At 44.2% G+C, this 18,894-nt stretch overlaps 1 protein-coding gene across 4 annotated transcripts in view; it reads left to right on the top strand.

Annotated features, from left to right (window-relative positions):
• Window positions 1-4,932: 4,932 nt before the first annotated feature.
• The window catches only part of Aplp2 (amyloid beta precursor like protein 2), a 74,646-nt gene continuing 60,684 nt past the window's right edge, over window positions 4,933-18,894 (top strand). For 2 of the 4 annotated variants that reach the window (XM_059267562.1, XM_059267560.1), the window contains exon 1: window positions 4,933-5,142. In XM_059267562.1, coding sequence (XP_059123545.1) covers window positions 4,951-5,142 — 192 coding nt within the window. In that variant the 5' untranslated portion in view covers window positions 4,933-4,950. The remainder of the gene's footprint in view (window positions 5,143-18,894) is intronic. The other 2 variants (XM_059267563.1, XM_059267561.1) reach the window with 1 other exon arrangement.

Below are 18,894 nucleotides of genomic sequence, written 5' to 3'. Positions count from 1 at the left end.
ACATTCACTCTGGCTTGAAAAACTAGCTCTGGGGGGCTGGAGAGATGGCTCAGTGGTGTAGAGCACTGGTTGTTCTTCCAGAGTTCAATTCCCAGCACTCACCTGGCTGCTCACAACTTTCTATAATGGGATCTGATGCCTTCTTCTGGTGTGCAGGTGTGCGTGCACACAAAGCACAAATAAACATAAACTACATACATAAATAAATCTAAGAAAAGCTCCCATTGCATTCTTTTTTTGTTATGTTTTGTTTTGGTTTCTTAAGGCAGGGTTTCTCTGTGTAGTTCTGGCTGTCCTGGAATGCACTTTGTAGACCAGGCTGGCATTCTTATCTATACTTTCTTCGGTAAACCCCTCAACTCTCCTTCCTTAACTATGTATTATAAACTCTCTTCTCCAGTAACGTGAAAGGCTCATACACTCCTTTACACATTTTCTGGCTTCCCAGGGCCACACTTTGCTTGCATTGTTTCTTCCAGGCTTCTTGTTCTTCTGTGACATGGCTTATGTCCATCCTGTGTGCATGCTTGCTGTACATGCCCAGGAAATCTCATGCACCCTCTTTTATAATCTCTGGCTGAGGTTCTCAACACAGGTGTGACTAACATCCTCCTCCTTCACACTCTTCTCTTAAGACACTTTAGTTTTCCTCTTATGCTGGTTATGACTTTCCACCTGGTACAATACTTATGCGTGCTTAATTTTTCTTCTCTCTGCCAGATCTTAAAGCTCAATTAGCTATACATCAATTCAACAGTTTTTTAAGGAGTGCCTGGAGTGTAATCCAGGGCCTCATCCTTGCTAAGCACATGCTGTACCACAAAGCTATGCCTCTGGCCTAGCAAATATTCTTTGAATGCTCATTAAGAATAATCTCTATGCTACAGCCGGGTGGTGGTGGTGCTCACCTTTAATCCCAGTATTCGGGAGACAGAGCCAGGCGGAACTCTGTGAGTTTGAGGCCAGCCTGGTCTGTAGAGCGAGATCCAGGACAGATACCAAAGCTACACAGAGAAACCCTGTCTCAGGAAAACAAAAAAGAATAATCCCTATGCTAGAATCTGGAGGTAGCTCCTTCAAGGGCTTGTGGTACAACAAATGGTTATAGTTTTTCTACAAATAGTGTAGCAGAGGTGTGCATCGGCTCTTTAGGGAGACACAAAGGTGTTCTAAATTCGGCAAGGAAAAAGACAATGACCAAATTACCCCAATGAAACAATACATGAACCAAGTCTTAAATACTGAGTCAGCCAAACATAATCAGGAAGAAGACAGTGTGTAGAAAGAAGCAGGTGTGTGAAGGCTACCAGCATTAGCCGAAGAATATTACTCATTTACATGTATTTCCCTTACTGCAATGGTTCCAACAGCTGTTAAACAGGACTCTTCCATTAGAAGCATCCACAAAATTGTAATAAACAACAAGGGCATGTAAGGAATTACCAGAAAGTACATTTTTTTTCTTACCTTTTTGTTGTTAGCTGCTCTGTAATAAAAATGTGATGTCAATATTATTCATAAAAAATATTTTTCTGAAGAAATAGGGTCTCTATGTTGCTCAGGGAACCCTTCAATTTCAGAGTCAACGGATGCCTCGCCTCAGCCTTCTGAATAACTGCAAGTCCAAGTGATGGCCCCCTATGCTCAAGTCACGTATGGTAATTAATTTAATGTTCCAATTTAGAAAGCTAAAAAAAAAATCAGCAAATTTGTTTTCCAGTTAAAATTATTTTTCTGAGGTTGGTAGGACAGGCCTGCAAAATTTTAGTACTTGGGAAGCAGAAGCAGGAGAGTCACAAATCTGAGGCCTAACTGAGCTGCAGAAAAGACTTGTGTCTCAACAAAACTTCAATGTTGTGGGGTGTCGCTGTTATTGTTGTTATTCCTGTCCACCATATCCAAGAATGGAGAAACCATTACTTTGGAGCACTGAGTCTTTTTTTTTTAAAACTCATCTGTTTTTTAAAATTCTTAATTTTTTTCTCCTTCTTACATTTCTTAGTTACAAACAGAAATAAAATCCATGAGCCAAAAACCCAAACAAAGCTAAAAGCAGGGGAAAGCTTACAAAACTAAATATGGATCCTAGCATTAACAGCTGAACAGAGAACATGATTTTCCTTTAAATTCCTAGCAGATGATAAAGTGTAGAAACTGAACACTTACAAATTATTTAAAGCCTGGAATCACTGACCAGAAATGTACCCAGCTGGATCATGGGAAAACAGGAGCAGGAGAGTACAAATGATCCTGTCCTGTTCTAGCACAGCACTGATTCTCAAAAGGACCAGTGGGTCGGTGATGCAGCTGAAGATAGAGTATTCCCAAAAGTTACGTGCCTAGGATGCTCAAAACTTTGTGTTCGGTTACCAGAGTTAATAACACTGGTGGGTTAGACTTTCCTAGGAAGTTGTAAAAATATATGCATGTTTTGATTCCCTTAGATCATCTTAGACGGAGAGAGTAAGAATTTCGGAGGTTTGAGTTCTTTTTGGGGTGGGGTGGGGTGGGGGGTGGGAGTATTGGAGACAAGGTTTCTCTGTAACAGCCATGGCTGCCCTGGAACTTACTCTGTAGACCAGGTTGGCCATCAACTCACAGAGATCCTCCTGCCTCTGCCTCCTGAGTGCTGGGATTAAAGGTGTGTGCCACCACTGCCTGTGGAGGTTTGGGTTCTTTGTAATAAAGTTCTTAGTTGGTTCTGGAAAACATCATCACTTGGGAGCAGCAGTCATAGACAATCTGCATTGTCCATATATGTTGGATACACACACGACAGATGAAGACTCCTGCTAGAGTTAGAAGTAGCACCATGACCTTTGGGCTTTTTTTCTAAACAAAGAAATGCACATGCCTTAAATGTACATGGGAGATAACTGTTTTAAGAGAAAGTCTGATTCTTGTGAAAATAGAATAAAAAGATTATCTTAGGACCTTTTACTTTTGTGCACACAAGATAATTAGAAACTAAAATATGGCACTCTTAAACCTTGGTCATTGACATGAACATATTTGGGATGAAAATTTACTATATGAGAGCTTCAAGACCAAGTATATTCCAACAGCATCACTTAATAAAAACAGTAACATTTTAGAGTCCAGAATATTGGTGAATGTGTCAATCACTTTTCATGAACACTCTTTCGTGTCCTGAAAATGCAAATAAAGTTTTTTCAGGACCAAGTTGTTTTAGGCTAAAGACCCCTAAGTCATCTCCTATATGTCCTTTCCCTTCCCACACACTAGGTGCCATTAACTGTCTTCATAAAGGGCAGGGAGACAGGAGAGAGGAGAAATATTCAGAAAGGGGGAGGGCAAGCTCTTCAGTGCCCTGATCTCTTCTAAGGGCCATTAATTCCATCATGAAACGCCCCCCCCCCCCATCCATGACCTCAGCTAAACCTTGTTACCTTCCAAAGGCTCCATGGACAAATGTCACGACATTCGTTCAATGTATAAATGAGAGCGATAGCAAATTCAGCACTAAACTCATGCCAGTTCTATGGCCTCTGGATTGAATAACAACATTTATTGGATGAGGTCCCCATTTGGAGAGGCACTGGGCACAACACACACAAGTCTTGTCAATGATGTGAGAGACATAGAGACCTAGCTGGGGGAAAGTGCCACAGTGGGATACAGCCCCCTCCGCATTCTGAGGTGGGTGAAAAGACATCTCTGTGAAAGAGTGAAGATGTTTCCTGTGGATAATGGAGGCCTGCGGGAAATGGAGCAGGAGCAGGAAGGGCTGTGCAATGGAAAGGTGCCTGGCATCTTTGGAGAAGGAGGCAGAGCCAGTTTGACCACAGCGGGACTGCTCACGTTGGCGTGCAGTTGCAGAATACATCTGTAAAATACAGGGTTCTTACTGTCCTACTCTACCCACCATGGACACTTGTCTCTCCGTCTCCACTACGAGTTTCCTGTGGGGAGGAACCCGGTTCTCTATTTGGTTGAAGCTAAAGAAATGAAGTCCAGGTCTCTGCAGAGGGTGGTACATAAATCACCCGCTATGGAAAGGAAACAAAGCCGGCAGAGCCCTCGTGATGGGGAGGACAAGGTGCCAGTTGTGAAATGGGGCAGCAGGCCGCTTTCCCAGGAGCCGAGATGCTGAGGAGTATGAAAAGAGAGAGAAAGCGAGTTTTTTGCTTTAGAGATCTTAAACTGAAGAAAAACGATGCCAGAACCTATCCTGACACATGAGAAGGGGGGCCTTGTGTTTCAGTGGTCCTGGCGCCACTGGCCTCGGCGGAAGGCCTCTCTGTGCTGCAAGGGCTGCAGCGAGGCAGAAGGAGCTGGGAAAGGACCTAAGGTGCAGAGGTCAACAGCGTACAGACACTGCGGGGTTCAGGGGCGAAGCAAGGGCGCAGCGGTCTGGGGGAAGAGCACACCCCGTGAAGCGTTAGGGAGATGAGAATGCCGGCTTTCATCCTCCCGGGGCCTCGGGGACGGTCCTCTGCAAACCGTCCGGGACTCCTAACAATTCATCCTGTTTTTAATTAAAACATTTTCCAGAACCCCCAAAGAGGGCGGTACCCAAAGGAATATGAAAAAAATACCCCGCCGGGGTCGGGGAGTGGGGCGTGCCCGAATCCCGAGGCTGAGGGCGGATGAGGCAGAGCCACACCGACAGACAACCGCACGGAAGCCTCCCGCCCTGGGAGCAGCAGCCCACGGTCCGCCCCGCGAGCACTCGTGCGCCCCCGGCCTCGGGTCCGGGGGGCGGGGGCGGGGCTGGCCGCGGATGGGGGCGGGGCCATGCGGGGGCGCGCGGTGGGCGGGGAGGGGAGCGAGTGCGTCCATGCCGTGATTGGATCTGGGCTGAGCAAGGGGCGGTATCTTAGGCCAGTTATGCGGGCTCGTATTGGGCCCCGCCGAAGGAGGGCGTGGTTTTGTGAAGTCAGTTCCGGTCGGTGTAAAACCCCCGGGGCGGCGGCGAACGGGCTTCAGATGCTTCTGGGTCGCGGTGCGAAAAGCGCTCTGGTCCCGCTGTGCGTGAGAGCGGGAGAGTCCAGCGCCACATCTACCCGGAGAGGGATGGCGGCCACAGGGACCGCGGCCGCTGAGGCCACCGGCAAGCTTCTTGTCCTGCTGCTGCTCGGGCTTACGGCGCCCGCCGCGGCTCTGGCTGGCTACATAGAGGTGAGGACCGGCCGAGCGCCGGAGCGGCGTCTCCTCTGGCCGCCGGCGAGCGCGGCCTGCGGGCGGTCGTGGGTCCGCGGCGGGGGGCGCGGCGCGAGGTTCGGCGCTGCTGCGGGTTGCCTACCCCAACCCCCCGCCTGCGCGCCTCAGCTTTGCGCAGAGCTTAGCGCCGAGGTCGGGCTGCCTCCGCCGCCGCCGCCGCCGCCGCAGAGGCCAAATGAAAGGCGTCGGGGCTGCGGGGCCGCCCCAGCCCCCTACCCGCCGGCGGCGCCGCCGCATCCTCGGGGACACCGCACCGCGCGCCCTCCCTCCCTCGGGACGGTGTGCGCCTCGGCCGTGCGCCTTGCGGCTCCGCGGCGCTCTAAATGGGGGCGGCCGGCGCGCCATCCCTGGTCCCCGCAGCGATCGCGGGGCCTCGGCTCGCACCTGGCGGCCGGCGCGCAGCCTTGCTTAGCCAGGTGGACTTGGCGGTGGGGATGCGGCTCCAGCCCTGGCGAGCGGCCGAAATGCCGAGGGAGCCGGGCGAGGAGACGCCGCCGGGACAGTGGGGCGCTCTGCGCCCTCCATCGCTCCCAGCCGTTTGCCCAAGTCTGGCAAACTAGGGAGCCCAGCTTTCCTGCTCCCGCGAACGTTGAGTCTTTAGGGAAGGTACTCGCCAATACATCGGGAAAGCCTTGCAAGGGTACTGTCTCCCACGGTTTGCTCTGCACCAGAGGTCACCCCTGTTAACATCTCTTGTTTGCTCCGGTGAAGTGGCCGGGGTCCCTGGTGGTTGGCGGGAGTTCAGGCCGCTGGAAGAGGCGGGCGTGGAACGGGTACTGCGGCGTGCTCTGCACCTAGCCTCCCCCGCAAGAACCCTCTGTCGCCGAGGGAGACGTGGGACTTAGTTTACCTGCTTTCTCGAAATAGTGTTTGAACCGTTGGCCTGGAATGTGTGTTTCTGGTGCAGTTTATTTCTTCTTGTGCCTGTTCGTTGTATTTAAAAATCACCGTGGTTTTCTGCGTGTTGAGCTAATGTCAGAGATTGCATTTGATTAAATAGGGATTACCTGAGAATTTGGTGAGCAAAACCCCAGTTTAGGATGTATTCATTTGTACAGAATGTGTAAATATTTCTTCGGGTAGAAGAGATCTAATGAGGAAAAACCCTCCGGATGGAACAGCTCAAGAAAACCTTTATATTCATCCTGCTTAAAACTTTTGACTGAGGTGGGGAAAAGGTTGTTAAGTCTTAAGTAGAAATAGTTAATGTTTATATACACCAACTTTTAGATTATTTTACCCTCCGCTCAATAGGTAGTGTGATCTCGGATAAGCTGTCTTGTGGAAACAGCTACATAAAGCAGGATAAGGGAAGGGGGGTGGGGGTGGGGAAATTAAGTTTTATATATTAGGTGGGAAGTAATGGGTCAGGGTGTCAAAAACCATTGTTCACACTCAGCCTCACTTCCCTTGGTGTGAGAAACTTTAGACATTAGTGAATTGCTAACAAAGGATTCATCAGTTTATTTAAAGAATCCATTTAACACAGGTCTCCAGGGGGAAAAATACCAATATCAGAATTTGTTGTTATGGATTAATTTTGACTGTTAGCCACACTGTTCAATTGAAAAGTCTGGCTAAACAAAGTAAACGTTTTTGCAAAACGCTTTTAAAATGGTGTTTTGTGGCTGGGCGGTCGTGGCGCAGGCCTTTAATCCCAGCACTCAGGAAGCAGAGACAGGTGAATCTCTCTGAGTTTGAGGCCAGCCTGGTCTATAGAGTAAGTTCCAGGACAGCCAGGACTGTTTCACAGAGAAACCCTGTCTCGAAAAAAACAAAAACAAAAACAAAAGAAAAATGGTGTTTTGTGGAAACTTCGTTTCCTTGGAACTGTTTTTTTCACACTATCATCTTTTCAAGTGGTCTTTACTTCTGCTGACTGGCAGAATTTTATTCACGTGTATAATTTGTATTTACTGTCAGGCAAAGGATTGCTAAAGCCTTAATTTAGATGAGAATGGCTTAAATCAGGATGTCTTTGAGAAGGCCCTTATTGAGATTAGCCAAAGGGATTCTGGCCAAATCCCCGATCAAGTTGCTTGGCACAGAATTATTGATTGGCGAATCTTTAGTGTTGCTTGGTGTTGACTGAATTAATCTCTTACACCTGTTTTTTTTTAACTACCTCTCTGCTCGGGCACTTCCTTTCATAAATCCCAGGGCAAGTTCTCTTGTGTTTAAGTCTTACTTAGGAACCACAGGGTTTGTGTTTGTGCCCAAACTGCTCCCTTTACCGTGGTGGGTGTCTAAGCTTCTGAGACCCAGCACTTGAATTTGCTCTGCTACGTCTGCAAGCCACCTTTTGACGGGCTGTGTCCAGGAAACTCAAGTACAACCACAAAGGTGGAAAGGCTTTGAGGTGTTTGTGAAAGGTAGTGTGGGACTGTTGAGTTGTATCAAGGTAATGCTTCTGTTACACCTGTATTTTAAAAACACTGCTGGTAACAGGAACTAAATTAAATCTTAGCAATCTGGTCCTCTTTTGTAGAAGGAATTTATTTCATTCCCATCTAAATCAGAACAGTCACATAGTGTGGCCACCAGTGACGTGGAATCCTGTTTGCTACATGCTTTATATGGTTGAGGGAAGGCATTCTTCATTGGAGTTTATATTTGAAATTTTGAAAAGAAAAACCTTTGAAATATTTTAAAAAATTTATTTGTTTGTGTGTGTGTGTGTGTGTGTGTGTGTGTGTGTGTGTGTGTGTTGTATCTATCTGTGTTGAGTGTATGGCGTGTGGCCCTTGGAGGCCAAAACAGGTTGTTGGGTTCTCTGGAGCTGGAGGTACAGGTGGATGAGCGTGAGCCGCCTGATGTGCGTTCTGGGCTCCAGACTCGGGCGCTTTGGGAGAGCGGGAAGTGCTCTCAACAGCTGAGTCACTTCTCCAGCCCTCTTTAAAATATTCCTAAGACTCTGTTCATTTATTTATTTGTTGTATGGAGGCCCACTTGTGGTGGTCATAGGACAGTGTGGGAGTCACTTCTCCGCTTCACTGTGTAGGCCCTGTAGAGCAATCTCAATTGGTCAGGCCTGGCCCCAATGCCTTTCTCCACTGAGGCATCTCACTGACTGGGAAAACAAACGCTGAAGCAACTTCATTTCGTGAATCTGCTTTTAAAAGTTCATCTTAGGGGCTGGAGAGATGGCTCAGAGGTTAAGAGCACTGACTGCTCTTCCAAAGGTCCTGAGTTCAATTCCCAGCAACCACATGGTGGCTCACAACCATCTGTAATGAGATCTGGTGCCCTCTTCTGGCCTTCAGTCATATATGCTATATATGTAATAAATAAATCTTTAAAAAAAAAAAAAAAAAAAAAAAAAAAGTTCATCTTAGGAGATAAAATGCAACCAGGTATTTTTCTATGAAGCTGTAGCTTCTGAATTGAGATGTCCTATGAAGTGTGACATACAGAAGGATGTGAAGACTTAGTATGAAAAACTTCGAGTATATCAACTTTATATTAATGCGTTGACGTTGTTTTTTCAGTTTCTTTGTGCTCTGATGTGGCTGCTAGAAAATTGACCCCTACCTGTGAAAGCTCCTTTGTATTTCTTGTGCACAGGTTTGCTCAGCTGCTGCTCACTGCTGGTCCTGCACGTGTTGTTGTTAGCACAACTTTTGGGTGTATTACCATGCTACCCCCAAATAGTCTCACTTCAAGTTGTTGACATGAGCCCTGGTTTTTTTTTTGGAGGGGGGCGGGGGATGGGGTGACCCTTTTTTTTTTTTTTTTTTAAGCACAATTTTGAATGTTATTTTTTCCCTTGTTGACTTTTCTCTTCAGTTCAAATTGTTAGAAATGACTTTAAGCTTACAAAAATGCAAAATTGTGCAAACAACTCTTATGAAATTTACCTGCATTCAGCATCAACATTCTGAATATTTAGAATTTGCTTTCATATGTGGAGTTGTAGTTCAGTGGCAGAGTGCCCAGCACCCTGGAGTGGAGAAAGGATGTATCATTTGTTCTATTACCATTATTGTATTTGTCGCTGATCTGCCTGAAAATCCGTTGCATACATTACCCACCCTCTTTGCCCCTGAAAACCTAGAGCAAAGGCATTCTCGTACATAACATTGGGAAAGTTATGGAACCTGGGAGATTTAATATTGATACAGTGTTCTGTGTTCTGTCTGTATATCAGTTTATTGGTTGATCTGGTCACTTTTTAAAAAAAGCTAAAATGCTTTTGAGCTATTGGCATTAGTATGTGAGAGGTTATGTAACTTTTCCAAATATAAAGGTCAGATTTTTAACATATCTGATAGTGTTTTGACTCTGGAAGATTAAAACATAACTTTTCAAGGTTCTTTATTCATTCTTACTGAATTCTCAGGATTTCACTTTTTCTGTTTTTTGATTGGTGGTTTTGTTGTTATTTTCTTTTGTTTTTGTTTTTGTTTTTCAAGACAGGGTTTCTCTGTGTAGCCCTGACTGTCCTGGAACTCATTCTGTAGACCAGGCTGGCTTCGAACTCACAGAGATCTGCCTGCTTCTGCCCTCTTTGAGTGCTAGAATTAAGGGCATGCACCACCACTGCCTGGCCAGTTTCACATTTCTTGCTTATTTGAGATGTAGGGTCTTGTTACTATGTGTTCTAGGCTGACCTAAATGTCATAATCCCCCTGGCTCAGGCTGCTGAGAGTTGGGAGTTCCAGCATGTGCCAGCATACCCAGCTTGCATTTTTTCCTCTTTAAACCATCAAAAGAAAATTTGTAGAGGTGATGCATACTTATTGTAAGATTTTAAAAACATAACAAAACAAATGAAAAGTAGCCTGAAATTATATCATCCAAGGAAACCTGGAAAAATTTTGGTGATGTTTACGTTTGGTGAAGTTTTGTAAAAGTGGCACATATAGCATATTGAAGCTGGTATCAGCACTTATTATTTTTAATTCTCTTGAAATGAACTACTTACAGAAAATAACTTTTCTGTGTGACTAACGGTTAGGGGCTAATCTGTGTTCTGATTGCAGTTGCTCTGGAAGGGCCAGTTGAGAAGAGAATTCTAAATTGCCTCTAATTCAATTTTCATGTTGTTTTTTAGTGTGATAAACTAGATTACTTCACAGCTTAATTGAGTTTAGTATACTGTACCTTGATTTATAGCTTAAATTGGAAAGTGGACCATGTAGTTGCATTCAGATAGAAAGGGATTCCAGTCCTGTGTATCAAGTACAACAAATAATTCCTTTTCCGAGGGAATAATTTTTTTTTAATAACTTAACCATCATGAAATATTTTGTTTTGAGAAGTCTTTTTTTTTTGGAGACAGGTTTCCTCCTATATAGCTTTGATTGGCCCAGAACCTTGCTATGTAGACCAGGCTGGCCTCAAACTCACAGAGCTCTCTCTGGCCTCCCAAGTAGTGAGATTAAAGGCATGCTACCACAGCCAGCTGAGAAGTGAATCTTTTTTTGGTGAGAAGTGAATCTTTTTTTTTTTTTTTGGTTTTTTCGAGACAGGGTGTCTCTGTGTAGCTTTGCACCTTTCCTGGAACTCACTTGGTAACCCAGGCTGGCCTCGAACTCACAGAGATCCACCTGGCTCTGCCTCCCGAGTGCTGGGATTGAAGGCGTGCGCTACCACCGCCCGGCGAGAAGTGAATTTTAAGACCTAAAAGCATGCTAGACAAGCATTCTACCCTGATTTGCATCTCCAGCTGAAGTTTTTTATTTAAATGAGGTTGTCTTAAATTGTATTTGTTTTAATTATTATTACTATTACTGTATGTGTATGGGTGTTTTGCCTGAATGTATATCTATACCATGTTCATGCTTGTACCCGAAGATGCCAGATTATGGCGCCAGATCTTTGGGAACTGAGTGGTTGTGAATCACTCTGAGTGCTAGAGATTGACCCTGGGTCCTCTGGAAGAGCAGCCCGTGCTGTTAACTACTGAGTCATCTCTCCAGCCCCTGTGATCTGTTTTAAAATGGGAAGATTAGAAAGCTGACTACTCATTTATTATTTGTCTAGCTAGTACTACCCTCTCATTGGTTCTGTGCAGGATGCCAAGTGGTAGAGCACTGGAAGCTGCAGCAGTTGCTTCTGCTGTCCAAATGCACTTGCATATGACTCCAGGATTTCCTTGGCAGCATCGTTGGATGCTGTTTTCAAAAGCTCCTCAGGTAACTGAAATTAGGGAAAAACTGCACCAAATGAGCGGTGCTCCTAACATCAGTGTAGTCTGGTGAAATAGGTATTCTCATTACCAACTAAAAATAAGTCCAGTAGATTCCAGGATTTGAAGGTCATCCAGTCTGGCCAGGGCATGAATCTGTCTCATTCTAAGTCCACTGCTCTTCCCCCCCCCCTTTTTTTTTTTTTTTTGGCTGAAGGTTTCTGTAAATTCATGCAAATTATATTATGAACTGATACACACCAACCTTAACTCTTTGATGTAATTGTTAATATTATGGAAGACTTTGCCATTTTACATTTCCCATTGATTATAAAAACCTTTCAGTGATTTTTTTTTCTATAAAGTGCAAGCTCTCTTTTATAGTAAACTTGTTTTATCTTTGTGTTCTAACACACACAAATTAAGATATTATTCCCTGTAGGGTCGTTGTATCAGAATCAGGGGTATGACATTATTCAGGGAAGAGGCTGTCAGCTCCAGATGTATTTTATAAATCTTGATCAGTGAGCTGTGTAATTAGTAGATTGAGGTTCAGAAAAAAGTTACATTTTGGCATGGAATAGCTGTAAAGCTAGTTAATTGAGCAACTCACCAGTGATCTTTTTACTCTGCCTTCTTGAGACTCACTTCTCTGAAGATGGTAATGTCCAGAGGAGGAAATTGCCTTGTATGTTTCCTTTTGTGGTGAAGAAACATTTCCCAGTTTGCTGGCAAGAGACTCCCTAAATGTCTGGCCAAAATTAGTATTGTGTGCTTTTAACCACTGCAAGGCTGTGTGGAAGAGGGATAGTCCCACTTCAGTAGTCTCAGATCCCTGGGACCTGCTTTGCAGAAGAGTAGAGCAGCCTTGAATCAAATTGGGCTTGCTTTGAAGAGATATTGATGGTAGCAATCCAGTGTCTGTTATGAGGACACTCTCCACTTGGGAAGCTCTGTATGAGAGTTGGCTTAAAGAGAAACAAGTAATTCCTCCCTGCTGAATTATTCTGGGTTAAAAGTTAGCTGATGAGATTGATCACGTTACATTGCTCCACTTCCTTTTAAATACAAGTGTGCATGGTGGAAGCCAACCTCAGGCATTTTCCAATCTCTGTTATTCTCCACCTTATTTTGAGGTAGAGTTTCTGACTAAACTCAGAGCTAGACTTCCTGGCTGGCTTGCCAGGAAACTTCAGGCAGCTACCTGTCTCTGTCCTCCGACTCCAAGCTGGGGTTCAGATGTCACCACCACACCTGACTTTCATGGGTGCTGGGGGAGAAAACTCAGGTCCTTGTGCTAGCATGGCAGATAACTTTGACTGAACTGACTGAGCCAGTTCTCCATCCCCATTATACTTGAGAGATGTCCCACACAGCAGAGTGGTTGGAGGATTATAAACAAATGGACTTGGATAAACTGAAGGAGATAGCTTGCCTATGAAGAAGAAAACACAAGATTTAGTAGTGTGGTAAAACCAAAGACATTTTCAAAAAAAAATTTTTTTTTTCTGGAAAGCTAAATGACTTGGAATGGCAGAAATATGATTTTTATTTGAGAGATGAAGTGTTAGGGCAACATTTATTTTACCTCCTTTAATTACAAGTATCACAGCAAAGTACCTTTAAAACTACTTAGAGCCAGCATCTGGTTTTGTTCATCTTAACACTTAAGTGCTTTGGCCTTGAAGACGACTAGCCAGGCATGGTAGCATACTCCTGAAATCTCAGCACCCCAGAGGCTCAGGCAGGAGGATAGAAAGTTAAAGCCCCAAAGTCAGGCATACCGCACACCTCTGTGATTCCAGGACTTGGCGGGTGGAAGCAGGACCAGGGGCTCAGGGCTAGCCTGGGCTTTGAACAACAAAACTAAGACTAACTCACTTTAGACAGAACTAAAGCTTTCAAATGAAGTTATTTTTTGAACTTGCCAGAAGTAACTCTTCCTTGAGTTTGATTGTTTAGCATGCCTATTCCGATTCATGTTTTCATATAACTTGCTGGGGATTTTATTGAGATCTAATACTTTGTTCATTGATGCAGTGTTCATTATTTGAGCCTACTGTGAGGATTTCATGAGATAAGAATGTGGAAATCACATGTCAAGGTGCCCACTCACTTGCTGCCCTCCCTAGCAATGCTTTGCACAAGTCTTTTGTTGTTTTAACATTTTTTTTTGAGAGAGAGCTCCAGCGTACCTGTGTGCATGTGTGCAAGGGGGTGGGGGGCAAGGATCAGTTCTCTTTCAGGATGTGGATCCCTGGGTATTACACTCAGCAGCAAGTGCCTTTACCTTTCGACCATCTCAGTGCTGTGCCCGCCCCCAACCCAGGTTTCAGCCCAGGCTGGACTTGAACTCCCTTTGTAGCAGAGGATAACCTTGACTTTTTTTGTACCAGGCTTTTTCTTTTGGGCCGCTAACCAGCTCCTAGAATCATGACACAGAGACTTATTATTAGTTATGAATGCTCGGCCTTAGTTTATGCTTGTTTCTGGATAGCTTTTTTTCTTTTTTTTTTTTTTAACCTGTTTCTCTTCATCTACATTTTGTCTCGGGGCTTTCTATGTTTTCTTTCTGTATGTTCTATTTTTGTGTCTGCTTCCTTGCTGGCTGGCTTCCTGGCTGCCCAGCCCTGGGAGTATCCTTCTCTTTCTCTCTCATTTTCTCCTCTCATTCTTCCCTCTCAAGCCTAGATTTCTCCTCCTCCTATTTATTCTCTCTGTCTGCCAGCCCCACCTATCCCTTCTGCCTAACTATTGGCCTTTCAGTTTTTTATTAGACCAATCAGGTGCCTTAGGCAGGCAAGGTGAAACAGCAACACATTTTTTCATAATTAAACAAATGCAGCACAAACAAATGTAACACATCTGTACATTTTAACAAAGGTAGCATAAACAAATTCAACACACCTTTGCCTAGTTAAAATAATAGTCCACAACACTTTTTTTTTAAAAAAATAAATAAACCAAGTCTCATTGTGTAGCCCCTTTTGGCTTGGAGTTCCCTTTTAGACCAGGCTGGCCTTGAACTCACTGAGACCCACTTGCCTCTGCCTCTTCAGTACTGGGATTAAAGATGTGAAATGCCATGCTGTGTTTAACTTTGGCCTTGGATCCTCTTGCTTCTACTTCCCTTTGCTAGAATTACAAGTGTGTGCCACCATGCCTGGTTCATACTGTGGTGGGGATGGCACCTGGGGCCGTGGCCATGCTAGGCACACGCTCCGCCAACTGAAATGGTGCCCCGGCTGTCCCATGCTTATTTTTGAGCTTTCAAAGTTGCTAATGGACGGAAGAAAGTAGCCAAGCATTTTGTTCTGACTCACTTCCAAGGTCAAAAAAGAGCAGACCATGCCTTCTTCCTGTCCTCCAGAGGTGACTGTCCCCCAGCCTTTACATATGTGTTCTTTGCCTTTCTTTGTAGTCTTAGCAGATGGCCTCATTAAAATTTCCTTTGTTATTTTTTCAAGATTCACGTAAATGGAATCACTCAATCTGTTCCTGAGTATTTGGTGTCTTTCACTGAACATGTTTTTGAGAGTACCGAGTGGAAGTGTGGTTCATCGGCTTCTGTTGCAGTAGTGTCTGAATAACCACAACTTATTTTGCCCTTGGACAGACGCTTGAGTTGTGTTCACTTGGAGTTAAGATGTACTTTCCCCTGGCTTTACTGAAAGCATATTTGTTTGTTTTCTTAGGCTCTGGGAATTGAACCCAGGGCCTCTAGCACGCTACCCACATGTTCTACCACTGAACTAATCATCCCCCCTCAAAGGATTTATTTTTAAATTTTATGTGTGTGTTTTGTCTGTGTGTATGTGCACCCTCTGTGTGCCTAGTGCCCTCTGAGGCCAGAAGAGGGTGTCAGACCCCTTGTAACTGAAGGTATAGCTAGTTTGAGCTGCTATGTGGATGCTGGGGCTAGAACTTAGGTTCTCTTAACCACTGAACCATCTCCAACCTACCCCTTACTCTCTTAATAATTTTTTTTTTTTTTTTTTTGAAGAAGAAGTTCTGCTTTTCTCTATTTAGGTGTCCAGCACATGTCATACAGATAGTGAGCCTGCTGTTTAATGTTAACATTGACCTTTCTCCTTTTTTTTTTTGGTGAGGTGGTGGTGGTGATGGATAATAAACCTAAGGCTTTACATGTGTGCTAGGCAAGTGCTTTGTGACTGAGATTGTCTCAGATCTTTTCATATTTTATTATGAGTCAGGGTCTTGATAAGGTACCCAGAACAGCCTTGAACTTGTGATTCTCCTGCCTCAGCCTCCTGGGTGCTAGAATTACAGGTCTGTGCGCCACTGTGCCACTTCTGTTAAATTTTCTTTATTTGTGATTCTGTTTTAAATTTCTTATGTTCCATTGACCTCTCTGCTCTTGTGCTAAGTAATAAGTGTTATGTTTACTAGAACAAACCCTTTGCATCTTGGTTATTTTATCTGATTTTTTAAACCCATTTCTTTGTATGTTTACTACATCACCAAAAACATACCTGTTGGAATTTGTTGGGATCGCACTGAGCTTATGGATCATTTGGGGAAATTTGACATTTCCCCAATTGCAGTTGATATTGTAAAATTACCCTTTCGTTAACAACTTTGCTTGTGTCCAGATTCTAATAATTTACCTGTAACTTGGAAATTTTTGAAGATGTATTCTGTGATTTCTGACTGCTTTATTATGTTCAGTCCATATAAGCATTTTTTTTCTTGCTTAATTGCACTGGCTAGAGAACTAGTAAATGGGCTATGTAGGTGGAAAAGCTAGAGTTGATAGAGTATCTATTATCCCTGGTCTCAGCAGGAGGCTGTGTTTACATTTATATGATACTTAGAGATCCCAGATAAGCAGTCTTTGACTGTAAGCTTACAAAGATGCTTGGTATGAATGGGTGTTTTGCCTGTGTGTCTGTATGTGCATCATGTATGTGCTGTGCCTGCAAAAACCAGCAAAGGGTGGAACTGGGGTTATAAATGGTTGTGAGCCATCATGTAGGTGCTGGGAATCAAACCTGGGTCCTCTGGAAGAGCAGCCAGTGATTTAACCACTGAGCCATCTCTCTAGTCCTGTGAATGTCCTTTATTCTCCTCCCCGACAAACTTATGGGCTCATAGTCTTCCTCTCTCCCTCTACTTTTTTTTTGGATTTGGTTTGCTAAAATTTTGTCTAGGATTTTGCCTTCATGCCCCAAAGTGGGCTTGACATAGAACCTGTCAGTCAAAACCAGCCTTCTCATTTAAATATATTGCTTAATTTCCAGCTATGTGGAGTTTTTGGGTTGTCTTTGTTTTTTTAAGCTTAATTGCATTATGGTCAGAGTGTCTATTGTCAGTTTGATTGTTGCCTTTGAAATGTCACATGCATTTAAAAAAGTTTTTATGTGTATTGGTATTTTGCCTGCGTGTACATCTGTAGGAGAGTGTTGGATCCTCTAGAACTGGAATTACAGACAATTGTGAGCTGCATTGTGGGTGCTGGGAATAGAACTCTGGTCCTCTGGAAGAACATCCAGTACTCTTGACCATTGAACTATCTCTTCAGCCCTGAAACATATATTAAAAATTCTTTTTTCTCTGGGTGGTGGTGGTGCATGCCTTTAATCCCAGCACTCGGGAGGCAGAGCCAGGCAGATCTCTGTGAGTTCAAGGCCAGCCTGGTCTACAAAGCAAGTTCCAGGACAGCCAGAACTGTTACACAGAGAAATCCTGTCTCAAAAAACAAAAAAACAAACAAACAAACAAAAAAAAAAACAAAAAACAAAAAAACCTCTTTCCTTGTGTTCACAAAGAGAGGCTGTACATTTTGTTTATGCATGGTCTTATCTTGTTTTCATGTTGTTTGGATTATTGCCATATGTACATACATACACACACATTTTTCGAGTCAGGCTTTCTCTGTAGCCCTGGCTGTCCTGGAACTTGCTCTGGAGACCAGGCTGGCCCAAACTTGCAGAGATCCGTCAGCCTCTGCTTTGCCCCCTGAGTGCTGAGATTAAAGGTATGCTCCACCCTTGCTCAGCGTATTTTAATTTTCTGTAACTAAAAAAGGCGTATTTTAAAATTTTTCATTATTTAAGATTTCTTTTTCCTCTGTGTGTTTATGTGTCTGTCTGTCTGTCCGTCCGTCCGTCCGTCCGTCCGTCCGTCCGTCCGTGTGTGTGTGTGTGTGTGTGTGTGTGTGTGTGTGTATGTATGTATGCATGCTATGTGTGTCCAGGTGTCCAAGGAGAGCACTAGATCCCCTGGAGTCCATGCTGAAGCACTTATGAGCTGCTGGATATAGGTGCTGGGAACCAAACTTGGGTCCTCTGGAAGACTACCAAGCATTCTTAACCACTGAGGCATCTCCAGCCCCACCACTGCTATGATTTATGTACCACCCCTCCCCTTCTTTTTTTTTTTTTTTTTTAAAGATTTATTTATTTATTACGTATACAGCATGTATGACTACAGGCCAGAAGAGGGCACCAGATCTCACTACAGATGGTTGTGAGCCACCATGTGGTTGCTGGGAATTGAACTCAGGACGTTTGGAAGAGCAGTCAGTGCTCTTAACCGCTGAGCCATCTCTCCAGCCCCCCTTCTTATTTTTAACAACTTTTGCTTTCTCTTCCTGGAAGAAAAAAATGCCTTCATCTTTAAAAAACGCTTTCTACCTAATAAGTTTTTGTCTTTACCAGTTTCAAAAAAATATTGAACATGTGTGTATAGATGCATACATATATGCATTTTTTTTTTTTTTTTTTTGAGACAGGGTTTCTCTGTGAAAAAGTTCTGGCTGACCTGGAGCTCGCTCTGTAGACCAGGCTGGCCTCGAACTCACAGAGATCCGCCTGCCTCTGCCTCCCAAGTGCTGGGATTAAAGGCATGCGCCACCACGGCCCAGCATATGTGCATTTTTGTATGCGCCCACATGTGCTTCAAGTATCATTTCTTTTTTCCTTTTTTAAAATTTTGTTTGTATTTTATGTATAATGCTCCGCATGGATACCTGCATTCCAGAAGAGGGCATCCGATCCTATTATAGATAGTTGTGAGCCACCCTGTGATTGCTGGGAATTGAACCTGAGTCCTCTGGAAGAGCAGTTCAGTGCTCTTAACCATTGAGCCATGTCTCCAGCTCTCAAGCATCATTTTTTTTTTCCAGAAAGAGAAAGCTGTCCACCTTGTCTTTTGAGATAGGGTTCCTCACTGGGGCTTAGAGTTTACAGTTTCGGGTAGACTGACTAGTCAGCGAGCCCCAGGGATTCTCCTATTTCTGCTTCCCAGTGCTGGGATCGCAAGCATGCGTCACTACAGCTGCCTTTTTTTTTTTTTTTTTTTTTTTTTTTTTCTCCTTCCTGGCTTTTTGAGACAGAGTTTCTCTGTGTAGCCCTGGCTGTCTTAGAACTCATTTTGTAGACCAGGCTGGCCTTGAACTCACAGAGATCTGCTTGCCTCTGCCTCTCAAGTGCTGGGATTAAAGGCGTGTGCCACCACTGCCCGGCCACACCTGCCTTTTTTTGTGAGTTCTGGTGATTCAACACGTGTCCTCATGCTTGCAGAAAATTACTGAAAACAGGATTCTACAAGAACAGCTT

Source organism: Peromyscus eremicus, chromosome 7, assembly GCF_949786415.1.
Source record: "Peromyscus eremicus chromosome 7, PerEre_H2_v1, whole genome shotgun sequence".
Lineage (NCBI taxonomy): Eukaryota > Metazoa > Chordata > Mammalia > Rodentia > Cricetidae > Peromyscus > Peromyscus eremicus.
The sequence above is the reverse complement of the archived record's forward strand: the minus strand, read 5'-3'. Positions and strand labels throughout refer to the sequence as shown.